This window comes from Apus apus, chromosome 4, assembly GCF_020740795.1.
Source record: "Apus apus isolate bApuApu2 chromosome 4, bApuApu2.pri.cur, whole genome shotgun sequence".
In the NCBI taxonomy this organism is placed as follows: domain Eukaryota; kingdom Metazoa; phylum Chordata; class Aves; order Apodiformes; family Apodidae; genus Apus; species Apus apus.
In genome coordinates, this window is record NC_067285.1 from 109099518 (window position 1) to 109124370 (window position 24853).

Here is a 24853-nt window from a genome sequence, read left to right on the forward strand (position 1 = left end):
AGCCAGCTCTGACAAAGGAGAGGAAAGACTTGGGTTTGGGGGAGGGTTAATGAATGAAAAGCATCTAGAGCTAAATAAGCTGTGGGTCAGTCAGCTGCAGGTCTGCAGTATCCTCAGCATATGTTGACTTGCAGCCCAAAAAAAGGAGACAGGCACCATCAGAGATGATGCCCGGGCATGGATAACATGCCAAGATGTGGTGGGAAGGATGGCGATGCAGCTAGAAACATTTCAAGGTGGAGACTAGAGAAGGCACAGGGATATCAGGGATGAAGCACATTAGGAATTCAGGACTTCTCAGCTGGGGCACTCCAGGCCTTGCTCTCCCCTCGCTGGCTGATGCTGTGCAGAGCAATGACAGAGCTGTGTTGACTACCATCCCTGTCTGATCTTTCCAAAGTAAATCCCATGTATTGATTTTTCCTGGACAGTAAAACTTCACCTCAGCCTCTTTGTTCCAGCAATTATTTATTAACTCTCTAACCTCACATTGGGAACAAAGGCCTGGCCATCTCTGGGTCTACCCAGCACCCACCCAGCAAGTGCAGGGAAGGGTGGAGAGGATGGACATTGACCTTCTCCCCCCCAGGTGGTGTACCCTGGTACCCTAGAGCTGAAAACTCGGGCCTGCACCAGCCTTTGCCTTTCAAAACTACACCAGCAGATTTTCCAAGCAGGAGAAAAACCCCACACCAAACCATACCCAGGAAGGGCACCTTCCTGGCAGCTGCCACCAAGCCACAAATCCATAAAGTGGGTGGACAGGGCAGGGATGGCTTGGGAAGGCAAGTAGTTGAACCTCTTGGTCAAAACTCTCAGCAGGAGACTGGCAGTCACAAAAATGACCCAGGACATGGTCTAGCACTACACTCATGGCTACAACCCAGCTTGATGGTTTGATCTTTTATTTTTTGAAGGCTTGTGGTATCTCAGGAATAGATTTCCATCTTTCCATTGAGAAGAAATCCACTGATTCAGTTGTAAGAAAACCAGATCATTCCTTCCAGTTGTTCATCGGTATCTTTTTCCAGCTTCCAAGCTCTTTACTACTAAATAAATGGTTTCCTTATTTTTAGTATTAGTGATCCCAGATATTCATAATCTGAGGCTACTTGATACTGTAAGATTTCTTAAAAGTAACACATCTGGAGTTTACTTTTTTCCTGCCTTTAATGATCTGAGTTCCTACATTGAAGTCCTTAACAGTAACCATCACAGCAAGAAACCTCCTCTTTCAACAAGAAAAAACAAATATTTTCAAGGAGTTAGACCTCTGAGAGAAACTACCCATCAGCACATGACAAACTCACAGCAGTTTTCAGCACTGTGAGTATTTAAAAGGGGGAGACTGTCACCACTGGGAAATCAAACACTGACCCTGCCAAGATTTAGAAAATGTCTGTTCCTTCACCACCCAGACATTTGGGACTAGCAGTGATTTCAGAGGGCTGCTTCAGCCACATGGATCCCCTGGATGAAGCAAACAGCCTCTTCAGAGCTGATGGGCTTGTGGAATTGCTGCTTTGGTGGGTAAAGCCACATAGCTCACATCTGTATCCAAATTCTCCATAGGGTAATCAAAGAGGTGCTGGGAACACGCACTGGTTCACACTTAAGTAGGGCATGTTCCCAAAATAAAACCACCAAACCCCCAAAATCTTGTTTCTGGATGACCTCCAGCCATCAACCTTCACACCTGCACTCTACAACCATTCCCAAGTCCCTCAGATGGAGGACGTGAAGTGAAACTGGGGCTGCCCATGACCACTCATCTCCTTGCATATCTCTGAACAAAGAGTGGTCAGTGGGCACTGAGTGAAGCCTGGCAGGGCATGGGACCTGGCCATGGCTCAGCAGAGGCTTGGAGACCTGGGCTGTACCACACAAGAGCTCTTCAGAGCCACCAAAACCAGCATCCAGGTTGCTCCTCACATGGCACCAGGAGAAACCACACACCTTCACAGCTTGTCCACATCAGTCCTGAAGGAGCTTCTCAACATGTGCCACCATCTCAGCACATCATCTGCTGGGCCCTGCTCCCCAAATACCCTGGAGGAGAAGAAAACAAGGTGAATGGGGAGTTTTTATCACCTGCTGAACATCAAACAGCTGGACAGGAGACACACTTTGATCCCTGTTGTATTTCAAATGCAACTCAACACTCGTGGGCCCATGCAGAAGGCAGTGCCATGAGGCCCAGTGCATGTCTGGCTGGAAAACCTTGAAAACCCTTTTGCTAAAGCAGATGCAAAAGCCTCAGGATGGTTTGAGCTCATAGTGGCAATGGGTCCTATTCACTGGGAAATACTTGGACTCGAACACTGCTGCTTCTCCTGTTAGCAAGAGACTCCTGAGCTGGTGTGAGAGTTGAAAGAAAACCTCTGCAGAAGTCACAGGGGAGGAAAAAAAAAAAAAGCCCTGGACTGAGGAAGACTGAGAAAAAATAAGTCATCTAAGCCAGCATCTTGGAAGGTGACACTCAGTCAAGCTTTAAGCAATGCAGCAGTGGACATGGATAGGGCTGGTGGCTCTACAAGATATCCAAGCTAGTGACTGATGAAACCTAAAAATATTCCCCTGCTCTTCTCCCTCAGGGGCTTGGTTGCTTCCTGGGTATTTTGCCTTTTGAAAGGCTTAGTGTGAGGAGTATTTATTTGCCTGTAAAACACTAATGAGACCAAGTATAATTGATGTCTGGGAATTGAATTAAGCCTCTTTGGTGCATCATCACACCTCTCTCTCCTGGAAGGGGAATTATCTGGCAGATGGGAACTGCATACAGATGGACTACTTGCTTCCCCAAAACAGTTTTTTTTCTCATCAGAGCAGTGCAGGAAGATGATTGTAGTATGTATGTAGTGCCAAAAAATGCCTGACTGCTCTGCCACACTCCCCAGGTTTGCAGAAATAGCATCACTCATCCTGGAGGCTTTGAGAGCTGACCCAAAATGGAATGGCAAATGCAAGCAGCAAAGAGGCAGGAGAACCCCAAGCTCCAGGTCCTCCTTGGATCCATTGTCTTGGAGTATGGATGTGTTTTGATGATTCCCTGTGGGCAGAAGGTAGGAATGTGGACTGGAAACCCTTATGCTAAAAGCAGAGGCTGTGCTTACAGCTGGATAAGGAACTTCTGTGCTAGGAAATGTTCTCCCTTCCTTGGACCAGCACAGCAGAGGACTCGAGTGTGATGAAAACAGAAATGCTTGTCGCCGCTGCTCTCTCTTTAGTAGGACAATGTAATAAGTGCAGTTTGGACAGGCTGCTTCCTAACCATAATTCTTTTCTTGCCATGCTGAGAAAAAAAAAAAAAAAAAAAAAAGGATGACTGTAGTTTGCAGGGTGCTAAAACAAGGACTGACTCAATAGTGCCAGGAAGCACAGGGCTTTCAGAGCTAACAAAAATAGCATCACATGTCTTTGAGGTGATCAGAATCGAAGCAGAAACAGACAGCAACTGCAGTCAGGAAACGGGTTTATGAGCCTTTAATTAGGAGCTTCTGCTGGCAAACCTCACAGTGTGCTGCAAAGTGCATGTATTAAAGAAGTATTAACTGTGTTGCTGATGAGGCCCCCCCCCCCCCCATGCCTGGAGGAGTGATGTGATTTGTCTGAGATCATGAGACATCTGCATTTGAGCTGGGAACAGAGCCCGGATCTTGTGAGCATCACCAACATTTGCTCTCACCAAGCAGAATTTCCCTTTTCCTGAGTGGAAGTTCTGAGCTGCTCCAGCTTCACTGCATGAAATCAACCTGTAACAGGACCAGAGGGGCACAGGTTGCCCAGAGAGGTGGCAGAGGTCACATCCCTGGAAACATTCAAGGTAGGTTGGATGGGGCTCTGAGCAACCTGATCTCATTGAAGATGTCCCTGCTGACTGCAGGGGGGTTGGACTAGATGACTTTCAAAGGTCCCTTCCAACACAGACCATTCTATGGAAGCAAAGGCTGAGATGCTCTGCCCTGCCCTGACAATAGGGCACTGACAAGGTGATGCCAGGTCTTCAGCTAACCAGGAACAGCCACTAGAAAAGGTAGTAAGAAAAACAGTGGCACTTCTGCTACTGAGCCAGAAAAACAGACAACACAAACCATAGCAGGAGAACACCCATGAGGGTGTAAAGCTCAGGGGCATTGCCCCCCGTGCAGTGCAGCACAGATGGATGCTGCAGTCTGTTCCATTTTGTGGCCATGCACTGAGGTAATGAGTTCCTAGCTGGCTGGCAGGTAGCTCTGTCACTGCAAAGACACATAGTTGAGAAGTCATTTTCTTCCCCAGTGCACACAAGGTCAGCTGCCAATGGCATTTTCTGACAGTGGGAAAGCCTGGTAGTGACACAGTAACCTTCACCCCCCCTTGCAGATAGTAAAACCAGCTGGCTTTAATGGGAATGACAGGACTTGACTGGTCCTTTCCCCTTCTTTCTCTCCCCTTGGTACAGCTTAACTCACTGTGTTTATCCAGGATTTCTCAGCCTGTTGTCCCAAACTCTCACTGTAAATAGCACTCTGTGACAGATACCCATCTAAATTCAGACCAGTTTCAATCACACCAGCTCTGATGACCCTTTATTTTTGTTTAAGCCGCAGGTGGTTTTGCCCAGAAACCACAGACTTGCCTCAGAGCTTCTGCTTTCTGTTTATCAGGTACACCTAGGATGTGGTGACTCTCAGACAATGCTTCCAACTCTGGGAGGAAAGCAGATGCCCCACGAGTGCTTTCCACATCTCCATGTTCCCCAAACCCTTGCTCATCCAAGATGGTCCCTGAGTAAATAGAGAGGCAATGGCTTGAAAGACACATTAGCAAGAGGTGGATGCCTTGGGTGGGTGTTGGGCTCTAGCACAGGATTTCTAACCAAGCCTGACAAAGATGTTTTGTATCAATTTCCTAGGAGAGACTCTCAGTCTTGAGAAAGGCAAGTTGTATTTTTCACAGCAACTTCGGCCCTAGGAGCGTGCTCCCATCACAAGTTCTCCTTGTGTAATTAATTATAGGTGGACTTCTGTCAAATGGTTTATCAGGTAGTTAATAATCCCCTCTTATCCACAAGACTCCACTAATTTAAGCAGGATTTAGAAAATAATTTTAGGACAAAAAAATCAGAGAGAACTGCAGATGTTGAAAACTGGCTGGTTTATTATCTTCTGGCACAAACCTCTGAACATCTAAAATCACTTTAAAAATCACGGGTTTCTTACATAAGTCCCCTAAGCAGAGGCTCAGATTAAATCTTTTGGGTGGCTACGAACAACATGTTGGACTTTTTTTAACCAAGGAAACTCTTATCTCTTGGTTTGATGTATCAGACTCTGGGGTTTGTTTGGGGGATTTCTGGTGACCAAGCAAGGAAAGCTGAAGTCAAACCAGCTCTCCAGGACGTGCATGTTCCTCCCATTGACATTTCTGCTTTTTCATCCGCAAAACCTTATTTTAAAGGATCAGTTCTTCTCACACAGAAGACATGGCACTCAGAAGCCCAAGTCCTACCGCTTACCCCTTTCACTGCAGTGAAAGAAGTTTTGCCTCTCTGGAACAACTCAGCATTTCCAGGAAGAAAGCCCAATCCCATTTTACACGTTTCCTTTAAAAAATACCCACAAACTCCAGGAGAAAACATTTGCGTGGCTTTGTAGAACTGTGTGAAGCCAAGTCCCAGGTGCTGACTTAAAAGTCACACTGAGAGAGGCCCTGGGAAACACAGATTCTCATGGTGCAGCCCCTGGACTGTAATGTAAGGATTTAGCTCCAGTGGATGAATCCCAGCCTGGCTTTACACTGGGTGGCCTGACCAGGTGGACATGCTGTCAGTCATACGCGCTCCATGCTGGTCTCCCATCCCCAAAATAAACCAGCAAAGACTCATTCCCGTAAATAGCTTGGAGAGAAACAGTTTGGGATGACAGGTGTTGGGTGAAAAAAAAACCACCAAACAAAGAATAAACCAAAACCCCCAAAGAAACCTAATTTGTTTCAGTTCCTTCAGTCTGAAGCAAGGGAATTTCCCTGCACAGAAAGGAGAAGCAGCTGGCGTGATCTCTGACTTTTGTTAACCATCCTGCAGCCAAGGAGCAGGAACCTTCTGCAGGCACAGGCCAGTCAGCTGAGGGAGAGAGGGATTGATTTCAGAATTGATGGAGAGATGTACATCCCAGGCAGGGGAGGCACTTGGGTAGAGAGGGCACCCCCCAACACTGCACACAAGGAAGGCAGCAGCAACCAGCACTGTCCCCTGCCTGCCTGGCAGCAGCACGGGACACAACACTGCTCCTCCCCACAGCACCAGCCCCAGCAGCACCCTGAGGAACTCACCATTAACCACGGGGAAGATGAACAGGAACTCTGTCATGGGGTTTTGGAGAGGGCAATCACCATCAAGCAAAGGGAAGGTTCTCAGAAAGTAGGGAGGCTGGGGATAGGAAGCAGCAGGGGAAAACAGTTAAGCTGGACACAGCGAGATCTGGCTTTGCTGGAGCTTCAGCTCCAAGAGCTGTTTGTGCAAGGTGAAGCAAAGTCTACAAAACTTCTGGGAATGAAGGGTAAAGCCAAGAGAGCCTGAAAGAGCACTCCCTTCAAAGGGCCAACACAGAGACTTGAAGCCACTTGCTGGTGAAGGTTTGGGTCAAGATAAAAGGGGTCCATGCTCTCATTACAAACTTTCTCACCCAGTTGCTGCTGGCCTGTGAAGTTGGGGCACATGTGTGGGCATTAGCTCCATCACAGATGAAAGAAAGATTTGCTTCTTCACCACCCAACCCACAGGCTTGTAGTGATCTGACTGTACTGGAGATAACTGAGGAGACCTGCAGCCTGGTGGAGAAGCAGATGCATCATCAGCACCTTAAAACAGCTGTTTCAGCAACATTCTCCTGCCCAGAGCCCTGGCCTGCCCCCAAAACATGAGGCAAAGCTGTGACAGCTTCAGTTACTGTAAAATCATGTAGTGTTGTCCCCAGGACTGATGTTTGTGCAAAGAGGGATGAAGTGGGCACTCCCTGCTTGGGACCAGAGTCCAGGGCCAGCCCCAAACTCCTGCCCAGCCAGACCCCGGCATGAGTGGGAATTCAGTCTCAGCTGTCTTGCTCTTCTGGCAAAAATTGCCTTCCGTAGCTTTATCCAAAATTAAGGAAGGCCCATGAAGTTGCAGCTGATTCCCGCGGGGTTCCAAGGGCGCTGCCCCGGTTTGCAGCACGATTTAGCTTCACAAGGCTACTGGGTCTAAAACGCATCTCAAAGTCTGCATCTTCCAGCAATAATCCAGGCTCCCAGGCAGAGGAAATATGGTCCAGTATTAGAAGCTGAGCCCTGTATTGAGGTGTTTTGCAGAGTGTTGATTTTTTTCCCAGGGTACTGCCCTGGGACTGTTCTGCAGAGCTGCTGTGCTGTCAGCACACAACGTGCTCTACTTGCCCTTTCAGTTTTCGTGTCCCATGAATGATGCACCTCTGGCTTTATTGCAGTTTGCATTAATGTTCCACTGTGACTTCTTGATCACTCGTTACTCTCTCTGTAGTGCCAGGCAAGGCTCCAAAACCCAAACACTGGCAGCAGTGTCACTACAGCCCAAGCCTCAGCCCCACCAGATCCAAGGCAGGGGATCATTTATCTTCCTGAAGCTGGCAGAGCCTTCCTGCGCCCAGGAAAACAGGAACAGCTCTACATCCCCTCCAGCACCGTGATCAGACCTGAACTTTTCCAGGGTAATTGGACAGGCAGCTCTTTCAAGGGACCTAAGCCAGAAAGCTGTAAAACATCACTAACGAGCAGCTTGCTGAATCCTGGCTCCAACAGGAGCAGGACAGGCTGGCTCTGGCCAACAGTTCAGTGACGCAGGCTTCCCTGGAGGGTGCACCAACGATGTCCTCCTTGAGCATGTCCAGAGAAGAGCCACCAAGCTGGTGAAGGGTCTAGAGAACAAGTCATACAAGGAGCAGTTGAGGGAACTGGGGATGTTTCATTTGGAGAAAAGGAGGCTGAGGGGAGACCTCATTGCCCTCTACAACTACCTGAAAGAAGATTGTGGGGAGGTGGGTGTTGGCCTTTTCTCCCACGTGAATAATGACAGGACCAGGGGAAATGGTCTGAAGTTGTGGTAGGGGAGGTTTAGATTGGGTATTAGGGAGAATTTCTGTTCTGAAAGAGTGGTCAGGCACTGGAACAGCCTGCCCAGGGAGGTGGTGGAGTCAACATCCCTGGAGGTATTCAAGAAAGGTGCAGATGAGGAACTTCAGGGCATGCTCTAGTGGCTGAGATTGTAGGTTGTGTGCTGTGGGTTTTTTGGGATGTGGTTTTGTGGGGGGGGGGGAGGGGTTGTTTTGTTTTTTTTTATGGTTTAACTCTGTGATCTCAGAGGTCCTTTCCAACCATGACTATTCTGTGATTCTGTGTGATCAACCTCACATTCCTGAAACCTGCTGTTTGGATGCCCCTCAACCCTGCAGCCAGCAGAGCTCTGTGGGTACCTTGATTTCTCACCCTATGCCACTCTGAGCACCCCGTTATAAACCCACACGCCTCCAGCTCAGCATCCAAGCTTGGGTGCTGCTCTGCCAGCATCAGCCTCCCCCCTGGGGAGCATCCTCAGGCCTCACCACAGCAGCACTGTCCCACAGAGCAAACCAGAAACCACATCCAAAGGCAACACTGAAGGAGATGGGTGGCTGCCTCCCAGTGCTCATCCGTAACACGGGGCTTCATAAGCCTCTTTTGCCAGAGGGACTCAAAATCCCCCTTTTTCACATGACAGGAACATGCCTTAAGTCCTGAAAAAGATAGTTGCAAGCCTGTTTTGAGACAGGATTTCTCTCCACCCTTCTGAATGAGCCTGCACAAATAACTAGGAGAAAGGTTTCTCTGGTCGTCTAAGAAAAGCCCTCATCTCCCCTCCCTTCCCCTGGGCATGGAGATGACCTCCTCTCTCCCTTATCCCCACACACAGCACATTGCTTCAAGCAGCAGCAAGGACTTTCAGATCAGAAAAACTGAAGTTTCCCTGCCCCAGACTGGTGGTTAGGGCACTCAGCAGGTGGGTTTGCAGCCCCTCAGGGCACTGCAGAGCCCAAAGCAGGTCTCCTGCACCCTCAGTGGCTGCCCTCATCACCAGGTTCATGGACACAACCGGACATGGTTCACCTCCTCTTCCCTGGGCGTACTTTGAAAGAAATCACATTTGCTGTCTTTTAATTATCTTATTATTAAGCATTTATCTACAAAAAAAACCAACAACCCGGGGGTCTTCAGGGTAAAGCATCATCTGTGCTGCTTGGTGTGCTATATGAAGAGCAAGGAAGAGAAGGGATTGAAGATGCACAAGTTTTCCACTGTTCCCTCTGGCTGAGGCAGTGAGTTGCCATGGGGCAAGCTGGGGGAGGCAGATCTCGTCCCCACCCCCCACACAGCAGTTGTCTTCTCACCCACAGACCCCAGCCTTCATAACCACCCCAAAGATCAAGACTGCAACGATCAGCACTGAAACCTTCAAAATGCTCTTTGGATCTCAACCCTGATGGGTGATGTTCACAAGTTCTCCTGTCTGACTTAATCCTAGAGAAGGCTTTTTTGGTTCGGCTTGATCCGCCCACAGCCAGTCAGACCTGGACAGCACAACCTGATCTTGTGAGAAGTGTCCCTGTGGTGTCACATGTCCTTGTAATTGCCAAATTCCTCAGCAGATGAGGTAGCTTCCAGATTTCAGAACTTACCGGCAAGCTTCCAGTGGTTTGTCCAGAAAAGCTCTGAATGATTAAAGGTCTCTTCCAGCTGTGTTGTTGTCACTGCTTGGTTACTGACCCACACAAGCAAAACAACATGGGAACCAACAACCTGGCAAAACAAACTTTTCTGCTCCCTGTCTTCTAATATTTAGCTTTACTTTTGAGATGAAAGAAGCATTAACTCCTCTTGGTGTCCATTCTCATTGCTGAATTCAGGATTTTTGTAATGTTTACTGACAAGAACAAGCCTTCTGTTACGATTTATTAAGCTTGAACAAAGCTCACTTTCCAAGTGCTGTGCAAATACAGGCTGATTCACCACTACCAACATACTGAGAAGATTTATTATCCCTGCATTATCCCTATCTTACAGGTAACACATCTGGAGGAGCCAGTGGGTTTTTTGTACTATACAAGTAGAATAAAACCCACGATATATGTCTCACTTGCCAAAGCACACGTGACCAGAAGACAAGGATCACTGCTCCCTTTCTGGCTGAAAAACCCCAAGTTCTTCTATTACAGCTTTAAATAACCCTCTTCCTCCAGCTTTCATATCCTCATATGCTAACCAGCCCCTTCCCAGAGTGCACAATCGGTCAAGACTGAAACCTTTCCTTTTCCAGACAGATCATTTGCTATTACTAACAGAGATAACACCTGGAAAGCAAGAAGTTTTTGGAAGCTACCTCTTCTTCTCTCATTCCTCCCACGTTTTCACAGGTTATCTTGGCACCCAACAGTGCAGCAGATAGTTAAGACAAGGGATGGTTTCCAGGGAAGAAGCATTAAAAGCAAGGCCAGTGCCAGCACTGCATCCAACTTCTAAATCGCCTACAAACACATCAGACACAAACTAGAATAAATCTCCACAATACCTGACTGCTCAGAATTAGTTTTGCATTATTTCTGATAATTATCAAAGTCATGTTGAAGATATTTGAAGATAGACTTGTCAGTAGCATATCTTCAAAAGGATCCTGCAGAAAACAGTCAAAAATAGCATGGGGAGTTCTCGGTGCCACCTGACATGTTTCTTCACCACTTCTTACTAGTTGAGGTTGGACTGCCACCAGACAGAACCAGGTTTCCTCTGCAGCTAAAAAAATCCCACTGAATTCTGATTCAGAGCAGCCAGATACTTGGAGAAAAAAAAACAAAAGGAAGTCCCAGTTATTAATTCCCATCTCATTTAAATATTTGCAAAGCTCGATGCTCACACTCCAAAAGGGCTTTCTAGCCTGGTCTTCTGGCCTTTCAATCATGATCTCTTCTTCTTTATGAAATCACATCTACTGCCAGCTCTCTGAGGTCCTTTATGCCAAAACTGACTGCACTTGTCTGTTTTGCATAATTACAAAAGCAGCAAGAGCCCCATCCAATATTGCAGCCTTCTCCCAGACTGTGTTTAGGGAGTAGGTAGTTCACAGCCTCAAAAAGAACCACAGAGTGACAGGAATCATTGGAAGGAAACAAAGACACTTCAAAACACAGAAGATCTAGCTGCACAGAGCAAAGTGTTGAGCGAAAAGAAACAAGTCTTCTGATCACAGGGAGCAGGATGTTTCTTCTACCTGCATTTTCTGCACATGTGAACTTTAAGCAAACCAAAACTCCACCCCTCTCAGAAAGGGCAGTTTAGATGATCCCAACCATGAGCCAACCTGCTTAGGCTACAGAGTAATTGCTGCCTCTAGTGCCTCTTCTTCACAGTATAAATTAAGCACATTTATATGCCAAAATATGTACCATTCTCCAGCCTTGCAGACACAGACTCCTCCCCCATCACTTTTGTCCATGAACTTAGTTTTCCTAAGCAAACATGAGGTAGGATCTGAACTGTCATGTTAGGGACTTCCTCTACAGTTCTTTCTCTACAGAACAGGGTTTTTTTTTCAGATCCTGGCCCATTGTCTAAATTTTAAAGACAACTCAAAACTGAAAGAGGATGTTGGCTCTCCCTGCCACAGCCAGAGCACATTTTCCAAATGGGTCTATTTAAAGAACCATCAGTATTAGGTAACCTGGAAGCAGGGCTGACAAACCACCTACTGAATTCATCACCATTTCCTGCACAGCTGATTCTGCAGGGAGCAAGAAACAGCACCTGTGGACACACAAGGTGGTGTAAAGCAAAGGACAGACATTTCAGTGTATTTTCTCAAAGCAAGACTATGTAATATTGAGGCATTTTCCTGCTCTGCTCCTTCAGCATCCTCCCCTCATTGCCACCCTAACTGCTGCCCCACCACTCCCTGCCAGAAGGATTGCTACAGGCAACTCTGGCCTCAGGGCCTTTGAGAGCAACAGAAAAGCAAGCTGGTGCCTAGAAAAGGCCATCAGGTTGCTCATGAGACTCTCCCTCCCTCTTTTCAGCTGCAGCACAACATAATTTCATGTACACATTTCAAATATGCAGAATTTGTATGTGGATTTCTTATGCCAAAATAGAAGACTAGCAAGTTCTCCTGTATTTCATGGCCCCATAACTGTAAGGACAATTATCATGACACAATCAAAGTGACCTCTTGAGCTTCACAGAGGAGTGATATGAACACCTGGATGAATGAGTTATTTGGGTCAAACTCTACAGAGGACTGAAGGATGCCACATCTCCAGATAGAAAATGTGGCACAGATGCTCTTCACTGCAGGACTGTGAATAGCTCTTAGGGTACAGGCCATTCTCAGCCAATGCTCTGTAACAATTATCAACTGTAGCCTGAAATCAAAAGTCTTTTTGTTACTACGTTTGTTCTTTCCCATCTAACCATTTGTGAAACTGTATCCAAGTGATTCTTTCACAGTTGTTCACAGAATTACATGTTTTTGAGCAAACCATAGCACATGCTACGACTGGAAAAAGACACAAGGAAATCTTCCAAGGAAGATTTGCCAAGTGAAACTGGAGAGCTACCAGCCTAATGCATTTGTTAAGCTTCAGCACAATGTGCAGTCCATCTGACACAGATTTAAGGGGCTGAGGCAGAATGGACTCCATCAAGATACTCCACAGAGGCTCTTTCACAGTCCAAAGCCAACATCTCCCACCACCTGATCTGATCCCTGTTAGCACAGCTCCAATGGAATCAGGAGCTTCTCAGCTGGCTAAGTGAGCTCTGGCACTTTTCCACAGGGCTTAGAGCTACCACTGAGAATGATCAGGGGTTGAAACCTGTTAGAAAACTTGCCTAGATGGTAGTGAGCAAACTCCAAAGAATTTTAACCACTTGCATGCATTGCATTCTGATTAAAATCAAATGTATCAACAAGAAAGTCTGATTTCTGAAGAGTGGTTAACAGCTCTTGGCTACGTGACTTGTAACAGTTATCAGACTCAAAGTGATAACTGTTGGCTGCAGGACAAAATTCTCTCAGTAACACAGCCACATAATAGGGCATTCAGAAGTTTTTTTTTCAGTGTCCTTTATTAAATATCTTCTTGGGTACAGAATATTTAAGCAAAAATATTTTTAAAAACTCGATTTCAGCAATTCTTACAGGAGTCTTTTGTATAGCAGCTCACATTGCCACTTAAAGAATAAACCTGTATCAAATGTCAGGTGTCTCACTTATGCAGAGACCTGTTTCATACAAAGAAGTTTTAGGAGTAGGCACTGGAGAACAGATTCTGCTTGGACTTCTGTCTGCCACAGCTCCTGCAGGGCCTGTTTGAGACCCAGGCAGTAGTTTATTTTTTGCTATATAAGCCAATAATCTCATTATTTTACATAAATGACCAGTAAATAAATGGTTTTTTGGATCAAAGGATAACTCCTACAGGTGCAGACATTCTCATTAAATATATTAGGCTCATCAGGTATCCAGATCAACAAACCTATTGGCACAGGGAAAACAGCAGCCCTTCTTGAACAGGTGTAGAGCATATGTATCTCTCGGGATAGGGTTGGACTCCATGATCTTAAAGGTCTTTTCCAAGCAGAACGATTCTGTGATGAATATTTTAGTCAGAATCCTCAAGCTCTCACCAAAACACTATGTGAGGGGTTGCTTGAGGTCAAACAAACCAGTCCCTCCTTTAACAACTTTTCCAACCACCAGGCATGCAGAAGGAGATCGCAGCTCATCATGGGCACCTGTGACAGAATTCAAACAAAATCATGTTAGCGTGTTTCCAAAGTCCTTTCTAAGGTCAGTGCTGAAAAGAAAGCATTTTGGTTTATAGGTAAGAAGTCACCTAGTTTAGCCCCCCCTGCTTTCAGAGAGGCGCTGCCACCTACTGCTCAGATTCAATCTGCGTTTCTGAGAGGAGTCCAAAACTTCCTATTCCTCTTAAAACAACTATTATCTCTTCCCAATCTTTTTGTGCAAGCAGAGAATTAGGCCACACATTACTAAACCCTCCCTATTCAGCATGAAAAGGCAACATGTTCTGAATTCTAAGAGAACACAGATTTGACCTTTCAGTGAACACATTTTGCTGATCAAATAGATTGCTAAAAAAATACATCAGTGAGGCAAAACCAAAAAGATACCCCTTTCATTGCTGCCTTTTTCCTTTGTTAGTGTGAATCCTTTTGATGTGGGTTTTAAATCCTTCTGGCTAGATCCGAAGAGAACTGTTCACTGGAGAGACATTCCATGAATTCCTTTGATTTTGTGGTTACTCACTGTAGCGAAATAGTGTCAGAGAAATGTGAAAGCTCACCAGATGACATGTCTGGCTAGCACTGTTTTGCTTTCACTGTTTTTATAAGCATCCAGGCTGTTTTTTCATTCATTCTAACTACAGCAAGCTGGAATTTTGTCATTCGAGCAGTTGGAAGATTGGAAATAAGAGCTGTTAAGCTTTTGATGAAGTTCGGGTCATCTTGATTCTACTGAGTAAAACACCCTGAACTTGCTATCACAGAGAGGACAGGGGGAGGAGCTGCACCACAGCACAGTGTGTGGCTTGTGCCTGTGGCTCTGATCTCAGCTACAGCTGAATAATGAAACAGCTGCTCCTAAATGTGTGTCAGTTGAGGGGAAAAAACCCCCCTCCTTTGTTAGATCATTAAACAAATCACTCGTAACTGTCCTCTTGGCTCACATGGTGTTAACAAAGGGGTATTATTTGAGTGAGCAGCCAAAGGGATCTCACTTCTGATGCAGTGGCCTCTCTGCACACTAAGCCCTGCTCAGTAGCCTGCTGGGTCACACCTGCACCCTGATGCCACTTCTTTCTTCAGCTGTGCCTTCTTTTTCCTTCTTGTTGATCAGAGCCATAAGCAGGCACCCATGCAGTATCTCTTTAAATGTACAATCAAGTTATCAGTTACATTAAAGGAAATGAGAGCCAGACTGCTGCAATCCACACGATGACTTTGATTTCCATCGTGGTGAAATCAGTAACTCCCTCCACTTGTAACCAGTGCAGCTTTCCTGCCAATTCACCGTGCCCTTCTGTCAGTGTGCACTTCATGACTTTATTCATAATATTATCCATAATTATATTTATGTTTCACTTGGCAAAAATCTTAGGTTATTTCAAAGTCATTATGGAATATAATGTAAAACCACAGCAAGAGTGCAACTGTGCAGGTAACATCCTTTTCTATTCCATTTCACCCTTGATTTACACTTCTCCTTTCTGACTTTGAGTTTAAGTAATTTGTAACCAGTACTATTAATTGAAACCACAATTACCTTCCCAGAAAACATATAAAAGAGCATTAGCAAAAGGGAATTCAGTGATAAAATGGATCTCCAATATCTGTGCAAGGTCATTGAAGACAGCAGCTAAAGAGATCCTGTTGAGAGCTTTTCCCATTTGGAACAGGCACCAAAATAGGCAGAACAGGAGCATCCAAGGAGGCATCCAACTGGCAAGTGGCAGAAAACAAGACTTTCCAAAAGGGAGATGTATTTGGTGTTCAAAGCATGAGATCAAGCAAACTAATGACAGACCTGAAGCTTAAGTTTTTTGGAAAGGACTCATAAATGTAGATTAATAGTGTCATTTCAAATGCCTTAAATGATCCATGCAGACAAGTGATCTCTGTTCCTCCCAAACCAGCAACTAGAGGGCAGAAAGAATACTCCTGGGCATCTCAAAAGGCACCAGAAACCTACCATTAGACGGGTAAGTCTGACCCCTTGTCTGTGTTTGAGGGAAAAAGCAAAGATAGTCAAGTGCTACAAAGCAGGAAAAAAAAAAAAATCAGAATCCAAGTAACAAGCAGGAGGGCTGTTTTCACAATAAAATTCTGAATAGCAAGGTTAGAGAAGACAGGAAAATATTGGAGTTTGATAACAGAGGCATGAAAACAAAGCAGAGATCACAATTTTAATGGCAGAGATAGGAAAAGGTGTATTTAGTAGTCCTTTAAAAAGGCTTTGCTATAACTAATCTTAACTATCTTAAGGCTTGTTATAAAAATGCCTAATTCTTAAAGAAAGGATTCACCAACCCCACAAACAACATGTGGGAGCTGACTTCATTTAAGCTGACAGAATTTTATTTAAAACATCTGGAACATGTTCCTGGGCAAGGGCTTAATTAAGATTTTAGCCTCTGGCATGTTTTTTCTAATGCAATAATGCATTTCTCCAAACAGTGGAAAGTTAGGATGAAAACAAAGCATATGTGAAATGCTGCAGCAAGATAGTTCAAGCTAAACCATTTACCCATCATTGTTGCCTCCTTCAGGAATTTGTAGCTGGTTTCAAATGTCATCTGTTGCAGAGGGGAGGAGTTGGACTGAATTCCAAAACGATTCAGTGGTTTGTAAAATCCTTCAAAACACATGTAATCTGCCACAAGTGAAAGGTGCCGAGGGTCTACCACAATGCCTGAGGACACCAGAAAGAGCAATCATCAGAGCATTCAAGGGCTAAGGTATTTTTCTTTTCAAATAAATCTGGCCTAAATTAAACCCCCTGAATCTAATCAACATGGAGAACATCTCTATTAACATTCTTCTGGCAGCTGCACCTCCTGTAGCTGGCTTAACTGCTCCCCTCAAATATCCCAGAGAGGCAGACCTCATAAAAATATAAACCAGCAGCTCTCCAGGGAAAGCAACAGGTCAAGAGTGCTGTAAGGTGTCAGAGGTTCTCTACATAAAATCAGTCAGGTCTGCATCATCTTTACGCAGAAGGGGATCACACATCCATCCATCTGTGACGGGACAGAGCTCTGGCCCCTCACCTGGTGGCCTGCATTACTAGGGACCACGGAATGACAGAATGGGGAACTTTAAAGGTGATCTAGTCTAACCCCTCTGCAGTGAGCAGGGAACTCTGACCAGAGCAGGTTGCTCAGAACCAATCAAGCCTGACCTAGAATGTCTCCAGGGATGGGGCCTCCCCCACCTCTAGGCTACATGTTCCAGTGTCTCATGACTCTCATAGTAAAGAACTTCTTCCTAATGTCTAATCTAAATCTACCCTGCTTTAGTTTAAGACCATTGCCCCTCATCCTATTGATAATAGACCTTGTTAAAAGTCCCTCCCCAGCTTCCCTGTAGCCCCTTCAAGCACAGGAAGCTGCTCCAAGTTCTCCCAGAGTCTTCTCCAGGCTAAACAACCCCAACTCTCAGAGTCAGAAAGGTTCTGGTATTTTCTGTGCATGATGTTAGGCATCCACAGAGAACCCCATTTTGGCTAAAAAGAAACAGCACTTATTTTTAAACAATGCTTGTGGAGTCAGAGTAACAGGGGATCATTAACAGCTCTGTCAACATTTATCCAGCAGATCTTGAACAACTTGAAGGTCAGGCCACTCCGGGTTTCCAGCTGGCAAATCTGTTTGATATAACTGGTTGCTAGAATTCCTACCGTATTAATCTTCCCTCTTCTCAATAGTTTAACTCATAGAAAGACTCAGCTCACTTCAGAAAAAAAGTCAACATGCCTGTGAAGTCAGGTATCTTCCCTAAACTCCCTAAGAATGGGCTCTCTGAATAATCTCTGTAGAAAGAACATTCAGACAATGCAGCACAGCTATTTTTGGGAAGATATAAACTCAACTGCAAAGGGAACCCTATCACCATTTAAAAGGTAGAATGAGGCAAGATTAAGCCTTTTCTCAGGGCCACTATGCACATCTAACACAGTTAGGTTCCTCAGATGGTGAGAGTTAATTCATCTGGACCTTCCAGCTTGCAAAAAATAAATATACAAGAATAGAAAAGCTCTGTGAATGGGGGGAAATTTAAACTTGTCTAGTGAATTTTCTACTGATTAAGTGGAACCTAACAATTAACTAATGAAGGCTCCATAGAAGGCACTATAGTGATTAAAATTATGAAAAGGAGCAACTTAAAATACACACAGAAATTAAAAGATCAGGTAAAACCATAACTTAGTAAGCACTGTGGCTGGGTTTTCCCATCTTCATGATAATAAAGACTATATATTTAAAAATACACAGAAATCCTACCATAAACAGCAAATACATCTTTTATTTCCTTTATAATCACCCTCAGGGCAGACTCAATTCCGTAATTCTTAGCCATGGCATGAATATCATTGGAATAAAGTCTGTTCAGGTCCAAAATCTGAAAGCAAAAAAGCCACAGATACAAGTTAGGATAGTAGATATTCCAGGTTTCCAAGCAACTTCAAATAATACAATTTTTTCTCAATTTTTCATTAGCTTAAGCAGCACCAACTGTTGCAGAACAACTAGGCAGCAACTTGGGAGTCAAATGGAGACAAATATTACTCTGGGAATTTATGTTTAAGCTAGTGATCACAGCATTTTATATGTGAATAAGTGTACTGGAATCAAAACTCACTCACAGAAGAAAATTATCTGAAATCAGAAAAAGCAACCAACCAACAAATCCATCCCAAGCAGCAGAGAAACATGTTGAAGTCCTCCAGGCAACAAAATGTAAGGCCCAGTCTGTCTCAGTCAGCCAGAACTTTTAGCAAAAGCACTAAAGAGAAAGTAGCATAAAACAATCCTCAAATTGTAGGGTATGGACTAGGTGGCATGACAGAACTATTCATCTCCAAGTACTGCAATTCATTTTGGTGGAAGAACTCCCTCAAGTAACATTTGAAGAGACAGTCAGCAGCATGGCATGCTGCTACTGGGCTGCTGCACAAAAACTGATTTGCAAGCTACCCTTGAGAAAAAGCTCTGCTGAGTTCTGAACACATCTAGGGGGGAAGAGGAGGAGAAAGAGAGCTTCAGAGCTGAGAAGACTTGGCATCACCCCTGATAAATGTAAATTGCACCGATCACCCACCACCTAGAACGCGGAAGATCATTAAAGTTTGGGATTATAAATAGATTCCATACATCAGCATATCTGAAGAGCTCAGCAAGGTTTATCCCTTCAGTATGCAGGACAAGTTCCTTCTCTCCTTGCTTATTGGCAGTTTCATTCAGCAAGCAGCGTGTGATCCCCTTCACTTCATGAATGACTGTGCCTCGTGCCAGAGAGGCCAGCAAGGAGGTCAGGTCGAAGTACACCTTCATCAGTGGAAGTGCCAGGGAAACCTGAGGGGGGAAAAGAACGTGGTGTTGGTCTGTAAGGAAGCTTCAACACTGGGCTGAATAACCTGCCTGCTTCTGTTTAGGCAAAAGGTAGACAACTGGAATTACCCTCGTTGTGTGTTTAGGGAGATAACTATGTCTGACTAGAACTGGAGCTGCATGATGCAAAAGTGAACACCCCATCCCATGATCATTCACCCAGAGTGCTTTCAAGATATCTGAACTCACACTGAGTGGGGTTTGCTGGGTGGCTTTTTTTGGGACATGGGTTTGTCGGGGTTTTTGTTTGGTTTTTTTCAGATTATACTTTTTTTACTGTTCAGACTTTTTCAACAGTCCAGACACCACTTTTACTCATCAAGAGCTGCACAGTGGTGCATCAAAAAAGAGCTACATAGTGGTGCATCAAATAGTTAAAGATTAAAACTCAATAAACCTCTCAAAAGCTTGTTTTTAAAAAGAAGATCCATCAGGCACTCTGAAAGTTAAAAGTCACTAAAAATTACGTCAAGAATTACATCTGTAGTGCCACTATTCTGCGTTAATAGCAGATGGCAGAGACAAAGCAGCAGCACTCCACTAAAAAGAACCATTTGTTATGGGAGCCACATGCAATCATTGTGCAACCACACACAGAGGTTTCCAGGCACCACCATCTTACCTCACACCAAAGTTCATTTTCAGTGTCAAACATGTAATCCTGTATGGATGGGTGGCTGTCCAGGACAGCATTTACTCTCCACTCTGCTGACTGAAGCAGTCGATGTTTCTCCTTTTTAGTCTGAGACACAAAGGAAAGCTGTTGAGATTCATCACCAGCTGCTCCATTCTGATCTTCTTCAGCACCAGGAGTACTTTCTTCTTTTTCCGATTCAGCCCCTTCATCTTCTACATTCTCATCAACGTTTTCTTCCCCATTTTCTTCTTCACTCTCATAATCAACCTACAAAGGAATCATCTTGTCCTTAACTGAGGCAGAACATGTACAGAAACACCATGAAGCACCATACAAAGCACACCATGAAGCATTGTTATTCATAAATATTCTTGATAGCTGAGTTCCAAGTACCTTGCCTATGCCACAATGAAAATGCAATTCTGTTACAAAGAAAATAAAACAACAGATTCACTTTTTATTTATTTATAATCTTGCCATTATTCCTTGATACAGTCAGGGATGGTACAGGTTCTTGTGACTGTAGCAGAATTAAGTTTTTCCTCCAAAAAAGGCTCTTCCCATAATCCAACTCTGATGAAGGTATTCCCTCACAATTTTAAATTACTTTGCTTTCTTGCTGAAATTATGGAAACTCATCTTTAATAGTCATTTTGAGGTAGTGAACATGGAAAATCATTACCTCTTCTTCCTGGTTCTTCCTCCGTTTTGCTTCTGTAGCATCACCATCCCCTTCATCAGCTTCTGCATCAACAATATTCTCTTCTTCCTCTGCTGGAGCTTCCTGACTATTCTGTGTTTAGAAATCCATGACAGACCAGATGATAAGGCTGACTGCTAGGAAGCATCAGCTGCATCAAAAGGCTTTAACCACATATTTGCAATTTACTGATCTGTTGTTCAATATTCTACCTTCAAAGACAAATTAACTTCTACAAACCCACTACTATAGAGAAATAATGACCTTGCACTCAATATAACTTTAACATTAAACAAGACAAAAGTCTACAAGATACTTAAGCTGCCAGCCTGCTTTTGTGACAGCCCTTGATGGGAGAGGAGTGACAGAAGGAACATACAAAAGCCTTTCACTGAAAAAAGGATCTTCTCTGAAGTTTTGACAACCACTGCTGCAACAGGACATTGATCTGGAAGATTATGGAGAGTAATATGCATTTATGCCACTCCAGCTAAAATAAGTTCATTTCAGAGTAGATTTCTGAAGTAAACTAGGATTTTAAATCACAATAACTTTAATTTCCTTGTTAATTTTCTGAGAACGCAAAGACAGTTTATGCATAAAGAAAATACTTCAGAAGTAACTCAGTATTGACACATTCATGTTCCCATTGAAACATGCTACGCTTTCCCAAACCGTGGTTCTCAAAAACAAGCCAAGGAAGTGAGATGTTTCTCAAGCAATGTTTTCCTTTACCTTCTCTTGGTCACCATCTACATCTTTCTGAGTTGCCTTCCGGGTGCTGACTTCAGCAAAAGATGCCATCTTTGCACTCTTCCTTTTAATTGCTTCCAGAAAAATTTTGAAGAACCTGAAAGGCAGAGCAACCCAGAAGGTCAAAAGCTCAGCAGTACCACAGTCATTCCAAGTTGTCCGAAAATTCATTTATTTTGCTTAAGAAGCCAGTTAACTCACGACAGGACATATCTTCTGGTGGATGCAAATGTATTCCTACAACAAGGTAAATAACTTTTCATCTTGCCCCTTTCCCATTCCTTTAGGGATCAAAAAGCTCTCAGGTACATGGTGTGATTCTAGGGGTGCCCTACACAGGGACAGGAGTTGGACTCGAGGGTCCTGAAGGGACCCTTCCAGCTCAGCATATTCTGTGATTCTATGAAAAGTTTAGTATCATGACTCTTATAACCTCAGATGTAACCATGCATCCAAAGATTAAAATCACAAGCTCATCTGGATATAAAATCTGCACATCAAATTGACCTTCAGAAGAGATCCTTTAAAAAACAAAGAGGAGCCAGTAATAAACCCACATGCATACAAAATTGTTAAATAAAGTAACCCAGCATGAATTCATGTGACCTGAAGGAGGAAGAAATCAATGAAGCCTTTTTGCAAAACAAAGAGAGCTTTCAATGGACTCTTATCACTAAATGTTCTACTTTTAGCTACACAAATGTGGCCAGACACGGGGAAGGAAGCAGGGGAAAAAAACGGAGGGAAAAAAAAAAAAAAAAGCCAGCCTTTTCTGATTTATTTCTTTTTTAAAAATAACTTTAAAAAATTTAGGTTTAGTTCTGTTCCATGAGAACACCAAGAAATACCTAAAGTATTCAAGCATTTTTGCTGGCAATGAATGCTTAAGCATTCAAAGATAAGGAATGGGATGTTGCTTCTATGGCTCTTCTCCAAGTATACCAGAGACATGTGAAAGATCTGCCTTGATATGATTCTGCACTGTCCCCATGCCAGATTAACAACTTTAATCAAGACACTAAAAGCAACTGAATAGATGCTTCTGCAGCTATACCTGCAGGACACTGGTGCTCTGAAAGCCACAGCAGCAGCAATAAACAACATACAGTGACCCTGAGAGTCCATGGAAAGGCTAAAGTAGAGCAAATAATAAAGTCCTGAAAGCAGACCCACCTTGTTTCCATGAAGTGCAAGATGTCCCTGGGCTTCACACACTTCTCCTCTCGGTAATATTCATGGGGCAAGAAATGGAATTTGATTTTGTAGAGGCGATGCTTGTTCTGCTGGCACTTGACACGCAGGGATTCCTCTATCTCAACTTTCTGCAAGACCTACAAAAGCCCCAAGCAGGAATGTCACCCCTTTGATCAAGACACTTCGTTTACTTCTTGCAACTCCATTAAGTCACTTCCCATATGAGACTGGAATTACACAGGACTAACTGGCAAACTTTTCCAGAATCTTTGTGGTAGCTCCTGGGCAAAAGTCTCTACCCTGTTGCACTCTCTTTAGCTTAAACTCCTCTCAACAGTTAATTTAGAGAATAATGAGAGAGCTCTCACCTCTCACCCCATTCCTTCACAAAATGCCACACTTCTTAATGGGCCAACAGCTTCATTTTACTGACCATTGAGCATGACAGTATTTCAGGGCAGAAGTGAGTCTATGTCTACTGCTTTCAACTTGAAAGAGTAAGACAGAAGAGGGCAGGGCATGCAGGAGAGCAAAGGAAAGACTGCACTCCTAGGAAGAGAGGGAGCCCATAATATATCAGACTCATCAGATTTCAATATACTAATCTCCACAGAGTCATACGCTTTGCTTTGATTGAGCACAGCTACTTGTATGAGATTAAGGAAGGGGTGGGGGACAAAAAAACAAAAGTGTCTACTATGCCAGTCACAGCCAGATTAGCTTGTCTCTTAAAGACATAACAAAATCCCTCCAATTTTAGAGACTGACAAAAAATGCTTGAGAAAAAGGCTGTGGCAGCAAACATAAATCCTCCCTGTCATTATACTACTGGTACTCATGAATATTACCCTCCCCCTTTATGTGCTATAGTTTGTAGACTGTGACAATGCTCTACAGGTTAAATTGAATTTAACTCCCCTACAGCCACAGTAACTGCAATTCCTTCCAGTACTCCATTTCCTAGCAGATATTACAGGTTCAGTATGCAAGAGGTGTAAAGAAAGGACCTTCTCAACTTGCACCCCCAGGTAAGCCTTCAAAAATGGAAATTGCTACAAACCAGACTAACTGATGAGCTCAAACAGGAAAATTTGTTTTGCAGTCTCTCAAAGGATACACTGAATAGGAGGCTCACCTCAGCTAAGCACACTCTTGTGAGCTGTTTCTTAAGCTGTTTCACCTTCTTGAGAGCCTTCTTGGTATTGAGCACAGGAACACTCATGGTTGGTGTTTTAATATTTGCACTGGCCACCATCAGTATTTCCCGCAACCTTTAAATAAAGGATGATCTTTCAAATTAAGCAATAAAAGCACAATGCAATCAAATAAATATTGAGTCCATTTAATTAGGCAGCATGTAGCAACTGTGGTTACCACTGCACTGCTCCTTTTCACATTTCTGAGTCCTTATCAGGCACAGCACAACAGTAAAAGTCTAGTGCTTCAATCAGATGATCACCCCAATTATGGGAAGAGACTAGAAATGATAAGAAGTTGTTCTAAGAACAGAAGAACTAACGAAGCCTGTTTCCTACAGATGCATAACATATGCTCATATTTTCTCCCCATCTCCTGCTTCTCTGAAGTAAAACAACCACTTCCACCTAAGGCATCACACCAAACATGAGGCCAGGGTCAGCACCCATGTTATTCAGGACAAGCTGACAACTGGCTGGTGAACAGGTGTGCTGATAAAGTCACTGTCACCACACAGAACAGTAAAGGGAAACCTGGTTACTGTTTAACAGGTCTCTCTCTGCATAGGTGATAATAATACTAAACATGTCAGATTTCATAGTTGCCATGAATTTTTCTGTGTGAAATAGATAGGTTTAGAAGTTAGTAGGAGGAACAAGAGGTTACCAAAAGGCAAACGCAAAAAGCTCCATTTCTTCAGACTTTTACTGTACTGAATAGAATACAGAAACAAATAAGCCATTTGCTATACATCAGATACCAGTAAGGGGCCTTCACATATATTTTGTATCTGGAAAATCAATAAAAACAACTGTAAAATTGCAAAATGTTAAAATAGTTCTGATTGGGCACAATTTACAATTACAGTGAAGGATCATTTGGCCTTAAAATTACACATGTACCTGCCAAGGAGATTAAGCACTATGATGTAAGTACCACAAAGGAGTCATTGAGAACACAGTTTTCTCACCTTGGAATACCCAATGTGACATTCATTTCACCTCTGCCAGCAAAGTGGAAGGTGTTCAGAGTCATCTGTGTGGAAGGTTCCCCAATACTCTGAGCTGCAAGAAGACCCACAGCTTCTCCTGGGTCACAAAGGGATCGCTGCCACTTTAAATACAACAAATCCTTTAAGCTGTGAACAGGAAGGAAGAAGAAAGAGGT

The 24853-nt window shown here is 43.9% G+C and overlaps 1 protein-coding gene across 2 annotated transcripts in view; it reads right to left on the bottom strand.

Moving 5' to 3' along the window:
- Nucleotides 1-13121: 13121 nt before the first annotated feature.
- POLR1A (RNA polymerase I subunit A) overlaps nt 13122-24853 on the bottom strand; it is a 34029-nt gene continuing 22297 nt past the window's right edge. For both annotated transcript variants that reach the window (XM_051619527.1, XM_051619528.1), the window contains 10 exons: nt 24657-24824; nt 23625-23760; nt 22469-22626; nt 21278-21392; nt 20525-20635; nt 19828-20109; nt 18969-19169; nt 18099-18216; nt 16343-16507; nt 13122-13809 (listed from right to left, as the gene is read on the bottom strand). In XM_051619527.1, coding sequence (XP_051475487.1) covers nt 13709-13809; nt 16343-16507; nt 18099-18216; nt 18969-19169; nt 19828-20109; nt 20525-20635; nt 21278-21392; nt 22469-22626; nt 23625-23760; nt 24657-24824 — 1555 coding nt within the window. In that variant the 3' untranslated portion in view covers nt 13122-13708. The remainder of the gene's footprint in view (nt 13810-16342; nt 16508-18098; nt 18217-18968; nt 19170-19827; nt 20110-20524; nt 20636-21277; nt 21393-22468; nt 22627-23624; nt 23761-24656; nt 24825-24853) is intronic.